This window comes from Scyliorhinus canicula, chromosome 25 (assembly GCF_902713615.1).
Source record: "Scyliorhinus canicula chromosome 25, sScyCan1.1, whole genome shotgun sequence".
Lineage (NCBI taxonomy): Eukaryota > Metazoa > Chordata > Chondrichthyes > Carcharhiniformes > Scyliorhinidae > Scyliorhinus > Scyliorhinus canicula.
This window is the reverse complement of record NC_052170.1, coordinates 8,769,809-8,781,963: the sequence shown is the minus strand read 5'-3', so window position 1 is coordinate 8,781,963 and position 12,155 is coordinate 8,769,809. Positions and strand designations below refer to the sequence as shown.

At 49.4% G+C, this 12,155-nt stretch overlaps 1 protein-coding gene across 1 annotated transcript in view; it reads left to right on the top strand.

The window, feature by feature from the left end:
• Positions 1-5,916, top strand: part of LOC119957031 (heterogeneous nuclear ribonucleoprotein U-like protein 2) — a 355,048-nt gene extending 349,132 nt beyond the window's left edge. Inside the window, exon 3 of the mRNA XM_038784614.1 lies at positions 5,267-5,916. Coding sequence (XP_038640542.1) covers positions 5,267-5,620 — 354 coding nt within the window. The 3' untranslated portion in view covers positions 5,621-5,916. The remainder of the gene's footprint in view (positions 1-5,266) is intronic.
• Positions 5,917-12,155: the final 6,239 nt, after the last annotated feature.

Sequence of the window (12,155 nt, the reverse complement as noted above, 5' to 3'; positions counted from 1 at the left end):
ACTCAGAGGTATTTTGTGTTTGGCTATTAAACCAGATCTGGACTTGCCCAATGCCAGCAGGAAGAAAATAGCAAAAATGGTCTTGAAGAGGTCAGCAGTGAGCAGAAATCAAACCTTCGCAATTAACTGTGATTTGGCTTTGAGAGTGTCCATCAATTATGGGAGACTTGGGCCGGGATTCTCCGGAATCCCAGCCAAGTGTTGGCGCCGGCATCAAACCCGGAGTGAGCGACGCCGGCGTCAATGGACCTCCAGGCCCAGGCACTCACCCCTTCCTAGGCGGCTAGAATGGTGGCGGAATGCTGTCCACAGCTCCGGTGCTGAAAGCCGACAGGGGTGCGCGCTTGCGTTCGCCAGGGCCGTCTCCACGCCAGCTCCGGGCAACATGGCGGAGCCCTACAGGGGCCTGGCACGGGGGAGCGTACCCCCCGGCGCCCCTGGAATGAGCCCGCCGGCCGATCGGTTGCCCCCGATCGCAGGCCTGGCCACTGTGGGGGCCCCCCTGCGGAGTCGGCCCCCCCTCACCCCCCCACACCAGGATGGCCCCCGCAGCCAGAACGCCGAGGTCCTGCCGGCAGGACTTGGCGGAACTCGGCCCGTTCGGCGTGGAGAATCGGCGGGGGGGGGGGTGGGGGCGCTTTCAACGGCCCCCGGCCGGCGCCGTGGTGACCGTGCCGGAGCGATTGCCCGCGAGAATCGGCTGCCCGGCGTCGAAGCGGCGTGGCGGGATTCGCGTGTCCCCCTGCCGATTCTCCGACCTGGTGCAGGATCGGAGAATCCCAGCCCCATGTTTACCAGTGGACACCATGCAATCCCTTTGCAATTTCGCTGGATATATACAAGGCCCGGGAAGAAAGGCAGGCAGTCATAGAAATCCTTTCTGTGGATCCTATACATTGGCCTGGGACAATGTTTATCCCTCAATCAACATCACAAACATGTTCCGGGCGGGATTCTCCCAGCCCCGCGCCAGACCGGAGAATCCCTGCAACCGCGCCACCCCACCCTGATGCCGACACTCTGCCGCCGAATGGGAGAATCCCGCCTGGAATCTCTAGACGTGATTAGCTTGCTGCTTGTGGAATCTTGCTGTGCACCATTTGGCGCGGCGCCGGTCACAGGCTGCTCTACGCGGCCAGGCCGCCGATTCTCCGGCGCCAATTCCTCTGCTCTAAAAAGGCAGATTCCCAGCGGCACTGTCCACACCTGGTCACAGGCGGCGGGAACTCTGCGCGCAGGGTCACGGGACAGCCTGTGGGGGTGGGGGGCTCCGATCCTGGGGTGGTCCTCCGATGGGGCCTGGCCCGCGCAGCGCCGGCCCTAGGGTTGCTGGCGCCCCGGGCAAGCTGAACTTTGGCGCCCTTGGGGGGGGGGGGGGGGCGAGGGGGGGGCGGGGCCATGGGGCGGGCGGGGCCGAGGGGGGGGGGCGGGCGGGGCCGAGGGGGGGGGGCGGACCGAGAGGGGGGGCGGGGGGGGGGGGGGGGGGGGGCGGACCGAGGTGGGGGGGGGTGGGGGGGGGGGGGTCGGACCGAGGGGGGGGGGCGGACCGAGGGGGGGCGGGGGGCGGGGGGAGCGGACCGAGGGGGGGGGGGCGGGGGGAGCGGACCGAGCGGGGGAGCGGACCGCGCGGGGTGGGGGGGGGGGGGGGGGGGCGGACCGAGGGGGCGGACCGAGCGGGGGAGGGCGGACCGAGGGGGCGGACTGAGCGGGGGAGGGCGGACCGAGGGGGCGGACCGAGCGGGGGGGGGGGGCCACCCTGGGAGAGGGCGGCCACCGCGCATGCGCTGGTTGGCACCGGCCCAACTGCGCATGCGCGGGACCCGAGTCTCTGGCGCCCCCTAGCACATGGCGCCCCGGGCGACTGCCCGAGTTGCCGGTGCCTTGAGCCGGCCCTGGGCCCGCGATCCGGGCCCACCGATCAGTGGGTAGGCCTGTCGCTCCCCGGGCCTATTTTCTTACGGGCCGGTCCCTGAACTCCCGTGCCATGTTGCATCGGGGCTGGCGCATTGAGGGAGGCCACCGCGCATGCACTTTTTGGCGCCGGTGCCACTGCGCATGCGCGGATCCCGCGGCGCACAGTTTGCGCCGGAATGGGAGGCTGGAGCGGCGTGGGCCGCCCCAGCGCCGTGCTGGCCTCCTGTAGGGGCCAGAATCTGTACATCCAACGGCCCGTTCACGCCGTCGTTTCCGACGGAGTGGACACTCTGCCGCCAAATGGGAGAATCCCGCCTGGAATCTCTTGACGTGATTAGCTTGCTCCTCGTGGAATCTTGCTGTGCACCATTTGGCTGCTGCATCTCCAACATCGCAAAAACGACCGCACTTTTAAAGTATTTCATTGGATGTCAGGTGCGTTGACATACCCCAAGGTCACGAAAGGCGCTTTATAAATATAAATTCCCCTCCCTCTCTCTCTGGGGTGCCAACAATCTGCTGGGTTTAATACAATTCAATTAATTGCTCGCAAAATAGGATAGTTCAGGCAGGGGAAGGTCTTCAAGCTGGAGGAAGCAGAAAAGATATAATTTCTCATGTTATGAGAGCCAATAGATAAACGAGCGGGATGGAAAGGGGGTGGGGAAAGAATTTCACCGAATTGTTGAGCAATGCCTTAAGGCAAGAAGAGAGAAGGTGTGTCTGCTGGATTGTAACAGGTTTGCAAAGTCCAAAGGCAGCTAAAGTTGATGCAGCAACCAAGCTTCAGACCTCCAGGCAGAAATGTAGTAGGGTAGCAGAATTAGGTGAATGGTTACTCAGAATTACATGGAACATACAGCACAGAAACAGGCCATTCGGCCCAACTGGTTTATGTTGCACACAAACATCCCCCCCCCCCCAATCCCTTATAATCTAACCCTATGTCTTACCATTACTGCCCCTATTCCTGTATTTTGCCAGTGTCCCCTTAAACACAATTATACTCAAACATCTTACTGCACGAATTCCACATTCTCACCACTCTTTGTAAACATGTTTCTGCTGAATTCCCTGCGGATACATTGCTGTCTCTAGCTGTGATCTCATTCTCCCTGTGTCCATTCTATAACAGACCCCATCTCGACCTTGAGGAGCTGGATTAAGTAACTCCTCGGTCTTCATTTCCTCCCAGAAAGGAAATAGATGAATACGGAATGTTACGCAGTGTCAGATAAGGGCGGCACGGTAGCACAGTGATTAGCTTCACAGCGCCAGGTTCGATTTCAAGGTCACTATCGGTGTGGAGTCTGCACGTTCTCCCCGTGTCTGCGTGTGTTTCCTCCGGGTGCTCCGATTTCCTCCCTCAAATCCCGAAAGATGTGGGGCGAGATTCTCCGCAAATGCGGAGAATCGTAAAGGCTGCCGTGGACAGGCCGTGACCCACGGCAGCCTTCACGGCCACTTCCGGGCCCGATTCTCTCCCCCCTGGGCGGGGCTAGGAGCGCGGCCCGGTGTGTCACGGCGGCTGACGCGCCGATGATGTCAGCCGCGCATGCGCAGGTTGGACAACGCCAACCCGCGCATGCGCAGTTGGCGTCTTTCTCCTCAGCCGCCCGGCAAGACGTGGCGGTTTGATCTTGCCGGGCGGCGGAGGGGAAAGAGTGCATCTGTTTTGGATGCTGGCCTGACAATCGGTGGGCACCGATTGCGGGCCTGTCCCCTCTCGAGCACAGTTGTGTACTCCCTTGCCAATCGGGCCTCTAGATGCCCCAAACGGGCATCTGCCGCCCGTTTCACGACGGCAGCAAGCAGGTGTGCGATTCGTGGCGTGGGCCGGGCATGGGGGGGGGGGGGGGGGGAATAGCGGGAGGGCGTGAAAAATGTCGGGAGGCCCTCCCGCTATTCTCCCACTGGCGTGGGGGGCGGAGAATCGCGCCCGTGCTGTTTGGTAATTTGGACATTCTGAATTCCCCCTCAGTGTACCCGAACAGGCGCCGGAATGTGGCGACTAGGGGATTTTCACAGTAACTTCATTGCGGTGTTGATGTAAGCCTACTTGTGGCAATAATAAAGATTGGGACGAGTGAGATGTTGAAACCTTCATTGCCAGCTTTCACCAGGAACAGAGGAGTTAAATCCGCAGGGTGGATTTGCAAACAGCAGCAAAGAATTTTAACAAGGCCATCCCAGTTTCAATGAAACAGGTAACTAAAAGGTGAACGAAAGTACCTTGGCACCTTGCCAAAGCGAGACTGGCGAGATCCCAGATATCTGTTTATTCTTAAGAAATACAGATAGACAGACAGCTTTCTCAGTGTCACCGACTTAACAACTCTGGCAGCCCTTGAAGAGCAGATGTGAAACCAGTGTGTGATTTGAGAGCAAAATGGAACTCAAGGCAATCCCTGGCTTTCATAATGTGGCTCGCAAACAATTCCAGTCAAGGGTTCAAGCTCCATTCCCCAAACCTGAGTGCATAATCTCGGCCAATATTGTTGTCAGTACCGTTTTTGGTTTGAGACATTAAACTAAAAATGTTGGAGTACCGTGTGCATTTCTGGAATCCACATTCTCCGGGGTACCAAGGGGTACCAATATAATTGTTACAGTATCTGCATTTCGAAAAACAATTCATGGCTTTTTACGAGGATTCCTCTAAGAGACGCAATGAGCCACTATATGAAATTTCAAATTGTTCTATTTCCCAAGAATGCCGAAGTAGATCTGAAGTTGCAACTTGTACATGGGTTTAATGGCACATTGGAAAATACCAAAGGCAATCAGTCCTTTGAGCTTTAACAATGTCAGACAGCTGGCCCTGACAGTTTGGGATCCATTCATACTTGTCAAAAGCAGGTGGTGGTGGAGCAGAATGTTCTTTTCTTCCCCCAAAATATACTTTAGGCATGAAATTTATAAAATTACGTTACAAAACCTTTCAAGCTGAAGATCACAGAAAGCGCAATGAAAATTCAACCTTTCTCTAAACCAGGCATTGTCAAACTGGGGGTGCGACTCACAGGTGGGTCGTGGGCGGGCGGCGGGAGGGCCGCGGAGCCGTCGGTCGTGGCGCACCCGATCGCGCAAATCTGCGCGCAGCAGCCGGCTGTTAATAATGCCGGCTGCAAGCGTCCTTCAAAATGGCCGTGATCACATTAAAAAAATGCAGCCTCACTGCGCATGCGTGCCAGATCATCAGCGCGCATGCGCAAAACTATGCGCATGCACGCCGATGATTGGGCACGCACGTGCAGTGCAACCACTTTTTTTTAAACGGTCGCAGCTTTTTGTTTCACAAGTTCGAGGGGGTTTATTCATTCATTTTATTTTTATTTTTTTCATTTTACAGGGAAAAATGCAGAAATTTGGACAGATGGAGACTCCATACTTTCCGACACGGGAAGGCTTCACCTTCATCCAACAGGTTCCATTGGAGGAGCGTGTACGAGGGCCAAAGGGACCCAAAACCATTTCCTCTATTTTTGTCAGTAAGAAAAAATGGTGGGTAGCGCAGGTTGCGAAGGTCGGCCAACGTGGGTCGCAAAGGTCGGCCGGGTTGGGTCCCGAAGGTTGGCCGGTTGGTAAAAATGGGTCCCCAGAAAAAAAGTTTAAAGAACACTGCTCTAAGGCACATTCCACTCTGAGATGCCTCAATACTGTTACAATGCTCTTTACGAAGGCTTGCTGGCTCTTCACCTCTTAGAGAGCCTCCTTGACATCAATGCCCAATGAGTGCGGCCAGAGCAGGATCTGTATGCTTTTCTTGACACTTCCCTCTGTTCCTTCCTATCATTTCTCATTTTCTCAAAGAATGAAAAGCGTCTTGATGTTGACCTTGATCGCTTCCCACCAGAGCGGTGGAGACTCTAAGAGGAGTTTCACGGTTCTCCAACCTTCGCAATCCTCGATTGAATTCCTCACTGTTTTCTAGGGTCAAGAGTTTCACGTATCGCTTCCATGTCGCTCTGCCAACTCCCCTGGGCTTCCTGTAAGTAACAGTTGGCCAGTAGGAGACAGTGGCCAGTGGCCAATTTGATGTCGGTGGATCTGACCGTGAACGCACAGGATGCAAACAGGAAGTCTATCCTGGAGCGAACAGACCCATCCCGCCATGACCATGTGTGTCTACATTGCGCTCCGCCGGCTGAAGATGTTGTACAGCCCAGCGTCTTTTACTGTTTCCATCAGTAGTGTGGACGGAGCATCCAGTTTGCTGTCGGCCTGGCTGAATTGTCTAAGTGCATGTTGGCACAGTGGTTAGCACTGCTGATTTACAGCACCAGTCTAATCCTGCTTTCCCCCCAATAGAAACATAGAAGCTGAGGAAAGTCTAGAGGAAGGAGAAACCCCTCTAGTCAAAAGTCTAGTGGGGCTGTTTAAATATATTCAAGCACTACTGAGGTTTGATGAGAAAGGTATGGAAGCCTTTTTTAAATCTCATTTAAGAAATTGGCTAAACAATTGAAGTGGCCGAAGATCATGTGGATATTGTTAGAATGTGGTAGTCACCATCGTTGTATAATATTGTATATATGGGTTTTACAGTAAGGCCCCTGTACTACAAGTATGGGGGTAGATCCCTGCCTGCTGGCTCCACCCAGTAGGCGGAGTATAAATGTGTGTGCTCTCCATGCAGCAGCCATTTCATCAGCTGCAGTAGGAGGCCACACATCTCTGTGTAATAAAGCCTCGATTACATTCTACTCTTGTCTCATCGTAATTGATAGTGCATATAGTTTAAACAAGGTTAGCAGTTAGAGCTAGTGAAGCGTTTGCATCACTATCGGAGGAGGTATCTAGAGATATTGACGAGGTGAGAAAAGCCATATTAAGTGCATATGAATTAGGGGCAGTAGACTACAGACAGAAGTTTACAAATCTCAGGAAAGAACCGGGTCAGCCACATATAGAATTTGAAAGAATTAAACAAAATAATTTTGATTGGTGCATAAGAGCATTAAAAATAGACCAGACGTATGGTGCTCTTAGTAAATGATTATTTTAGAAGAATGTTAAGATTCACTTCCAGTAGCAATGAGAACTCTTGTGGAAGAGCAAAGGGTTAAAACTGCTGGGCAGGCAGCAGAAACGACAGATTATTTTGAATTAGTTCATAAATGAAGGTCTGGTTTTTGACATTGATTTTAATCTGTGAATGATAGAAACTGGGGAAATGAGAAATCCGCAGATGGTCAAGGCAAAGTAGTCTAGTTGGAGATATTAAGGAGAGTTTGCCTCAGGTTAAAGAGATAACCTATGAAAGTGGAAGAGAGATAAGAAAACTTTTTGTTTCATTGTAATAATGTTGGCCACATGAAGTTGCCATGTTGGTGGCTTAATAAATGTACTGGGAAGACAGGCCCATTGAAACAAGATAAGCCAGTAGGGTTCATTAAAGTGGAAAAACAAACCTTTGTTCCAGTGGAAGAGGTGGACAGGGTGTACAGCCTGTTGAGAGGGTTGCAAGAAGCACATGCTGGTGTGTTTTGTCATGTGAGAGTACCTTTAAGAAATGGGTGTTTATCAAATAGCTGCAGTGATGTCAGGGTGTGGGTGGAGCTGGGTTGTCTGTCTGCTTCACTTTCGTTTTTGAGCTGGCAGCTATGGTGTGTGTTTTAGTTTTGTTTTCAGAGTTGGAGCTGCATCCAGCCAAACAAGGTGTAATTTTGATCTCTCTGCATGTAAAGAATATCTTCAGATCACTTGTTAATTTAGAAGTGATAACTGCTCTCAGTAGAGAATTCAAAACCCGCTATCTTTGTTAAAGAGGGTATTTGTCTTGTGGATGTTGCGAGGAAAGATTAAGGGTTACTTATAGAGCACTGTATTATTTGGGGGGAGTATTTGAGTTGATAGTTGCTAAGATGTTTACTGTATGTTTATAAAATGTTAACTGGATTCATACAATAAACATTGTTTTGTTTTAAAAGTGCTTTAGATCTCTGCTGCATCACACCTGTAGAGTGGGCCCTTGTGCTCCCCATAACCAAAATCTATTAAATGTTGTGGGTCAGATGAACTCCATGATATACTTTGGTGTTCTCTAAACCCTGACCCAGAACAGTTTCCTAGTTGTCCGGTGACTAGATCACAAAGCCACAGGTTGAGACAGGAGGAGGCGAACTTGAGGAATACAGATAGGGGAGCTGAGGTTATCAAAAACAATCTTTGACCAGATGGTTGTTAAAGAACAAGAGCAGGTGGTGGATGAAGCGCATATCTTTCTTTCAAGAAAGTTGGTAGAATCTAACTCCAATTTGATCTATAAATTTGCGGATGATACGACTGTGGTGGGTCATATCTCAAAAAAGGATGAATCAGACTACAGAAGGGAGCTAGATCACTTGGTTGCACGGTGTACCGAAAACAATCTCTCTCTAAATGTTGGAAAGGCCAAGGAACTGATCATCGACTTCAGGAAACGCAGCACGACACACACTCCCGTCTGCATCAATGGCTCCTCAGTGGAGATGGACAATAGCTTTAAGTTCCAGGGGTCACCATCACCAACAGTCTGTCCTGGTCCATTCACGTTGATGCAACAGTCAAGAAAGCCCAACGTCTCTACTACCTACGGAAGCTAAAGGAATTCGGCATGTCTGCATCGACTCTCACAAACTTCTACAGATGTGCCATAGAGAGCATCCTATCCGGCTGCATCACAGCCTGGTATGGCAACTGCTCGGCCCAAGATCACAAGAAACTGCACAGAGTGGCGAACTCAGCCCAACGCAACACACAAGCTTGCCACCCTCCCATTGATTCTGTCTACACCTCCCGCTGTCTCAGGAAGGCAGACAGCATTGTCAGAGACCCCTCCCACCCAGGCTTTGCCCTCTTCCAGACCCTTCCATCAGGCAGAAAATTTAGAAGTCTGAAGGCCCGCACATCCAGACATAGGTACAGCTTCTTCCCCACAGCTACTAGACTCCTCAACGACTCCCCCTCGGACTGATCTGTTCCCTGTAAGGATACTATTCACAATGCCCTATTCTGCTCTCCATTAACCATTTGTTGATGTACCATTTGTCAATGTACTCTGTCGATTATTCTTTTGTCTACTATGTACCTACTGTGGACGTTCCCTTGGCCGCAGAAAAATACTTTTCACTGTGCTTTGCTACATGTGACAATAAATATCAATCCATCAATCATTGCAGAAAGATTCAGAGATAAAACAGTTGTATCAGAAAGCACATACAGAAATAGAATCTGAGTGTATACCGGAGTGTTATTACATCAGAAACAATGTCTTAATGAGTAAGTGGAGACCTTTACATATTCAGCCAGATAATAAATGGGCAGACGTCCATCAAGTGGTATTACCAGTGGGTTATAGAAAGGAGGTTTTGCGGGTAGCCCACAAGGTCATTTCGGACTAAGGAAAAATCAAGCAAAAATACAAAAACATTTTTATTGGCCTGACTGCATAACAATGTAATTGAATGTTGCCGTATATGTCACACGTGTCAGGTAATAGGAGAACCTCAAGGGGTAATCAAACCAGCAATACCCATTTCTAGCACTTGAGGAACCTTTTACTATAGTCCTAATCGATTGAGTGGGATCCCTGCCAAAAATGAAAACTGGGAATCAGTGTTTGTTGACCATAGTGGACGTGTCTACTAGATTTCCGGAGGCCATTCCATTCAGAAATATTGCAACTCAGACGGTTGCAGAGGAGTTAACTCATTTTTTTTTTAACCAGATACAGACGACCAGAAGAAATCCACTCAGATCAGGGATCCAATTTTATGTCGAAGTTAAGTTATGGATAGCTTAGGAGAAATGCATTGCAGTACTTCCTCAGTTCTGCCCTGGAATGTTAGCTTGGACAATGGGATCAAATCTCTGGAGCTGGATTTGAAACCGCGATGTTTCAAATCAAAAGGCAAATGTGTTCACCACTGAGCTGTGGAGGTAATACTGGAGGATCAGATCTGCTGGGAATTAAAATTCTGCTCAACGTCATGACGGTACGATACCCTGGAGGAGTGTGCGCCAATTCTAGACCCACTTGGCCCGGAGTCGCAACACAGTTGAAATTAACTTTTATTTAAAATACCCGAGGTCTTCGGCTGCTCAATAGTTACAGTCACCAGGTTTGTAAATTTAAATACAATTAACTTTTTATTGTTAACAGTAACTATAATTAAACAGGCCACACACGCAGTTGGTTAACTACTATCTAATCTCTATACCCTCCCTTTTAATTCACCCCACCCTCGACACACACATACTGACAAACAAACACAGAGAGGGGAAAGAGGGGTGTAAAAATAATGATGAAAGTAAAAGGATGTGTCTTTGTTTCAGACGGTCATCTTCCAGTCCGTTTCTTCTTCAGTCTGAGCTCTCAAATGGATCTTATCTGTTCTTTCAGCTTGTAACGCTTTTCACTGTAGACTCACAGACAAAGCAGGCAGCCAGAATTCGAGAGAGAAAGAGCGTTTTCTTTCAGGGTCTAGAAGCTCCTGCTTTCAGACAGTAGGCAACAGAGTAGAGAGAGAGAGAGAGCTGCTTTCACCTTGAGGGTCCGGTCGTTTCTCCTGGGGTCTCTCCAAAAAAACACAGCCTGACAGGAGCCATCGCTATCGGTTGCCGGGCAGTATACTGTCCCCAGCCAATACATTGGCCACCAGCCAACCGATCAAAACAAAACCCTCCATTCTCTTGGGTGCCATAAAATCTGGTTCTTCTGCTCAAAATGCAAAACTTTATAACACGGTGTACTATTTTTACACTTTGAGTTGCTTACTTCCTCTGCTTGACTTAAAGATATGTCTGCGTTAAGGATCCATGGACCAAAAATGATAAAAGATAAAATGTAAGAAATAGGAACTAAGGAAATCAACAGGAAGGGACCTTACAATGGTGTTTTTCTTCTGGTTGTCTTATCTTGACAGAGAGATTATTTGAAATTTCTCCTATTCGTGGTCAAGATCAGGGGTGAAGCAAAGGAATTCTTGTTTTCTTATCTCCGGCTGTATTATGGAAGTTGGAAGACTGCGGTGAAAACTTCCCAAAACCAGTGTTGCCCTTTCAGTCTAATTAATGAACATTTTGATGATGGATACCCAGTTGGTGGCGCTCTATGACCTCAAAATCTTAAGAGTAATACAGGCCATGAACTTTCATTGTTGGAAGTGCAGTGAAAGTCCCGTTTGACTGTTAAATGGTTTCCGAATCCGATGCAATTGTGATGCATTTACAGTGACTCAGTGGTAGAACGTTAATGGCAATTGAAGGCCAGGGATGTGCTTGGCACTTTGTGGGGTCTCAAAGCACTTTGCACAATTAACTAATTTTGGCAAACAGCGTGACTCTGTAGGCATCCATTTTGTCCTGGTAATGATATCCAACGACAACTTTCATTAATATAGTGGCATTAATGAGGTAGTACAGCCCAAGGTGTTTCACAGGCATGTAATTAGACGAAACATTGTAGCCAAGCATTTTAGGGGACATTAGTTCAGGTGGCCAAAAGCTGAGTGGGCAAAGGGCTAGGTTTTAAGCAGTGCCTTACAGGAGCGAGGCGGGGAGGTTTAGGGAGGGAGTTCCAGAGCATGGGGCCGAGATATTAAGAATGGAGCAATGAAAAGAGTGAGAGGAATGGAGGGATTGAGACAGAAGGGAGCAGAGTTAGTAGGTCTAAAGGTGAATAGAGAGATCCAGGAGGGAGGAGAACACAAGGATGAGAACGTTAATAACAGGGTTCTTGACAACGCACATATAAATCAGTGACTGAATACAACTTGATGTGGTTAGGATTTGCGCAGCAGAAAGAGAAATAATAAACATATGCACAATGGAAGATGAGAGAGCAGCCAGGAGAATTTGGATTACAAGCAGCAATTATATATATGCACATATAAATGTTAATCAGCTTTTTGTTGGTATAGTTTAAGGAAAGATATTGGCTGAGTCACTGAAAGTCTCGCTTCCTGCTCCCCTTTGAAGAGCATCAAGAGACTTTATTCAACATCCATTAGAATAAATAGGCCTGTTGCTCCCATGGTAACTGTGAGGTAGTTGATTGATCTGATTGCAGAGATAAAAATAAAGCATATGCTGGAAATCTGAAATGAAGCGGAAATGGCTCATCAGCATTTGAAAGAAAAATCTGGGCTAATATCTGAGGTGGAATAATTCATAAGAATATTTGAGGCTGAGAGAGAACTCAGTGTATTAGCATATATGCAGCATTTGCATTCTGGAGTAAATATATAGGTGTCGAA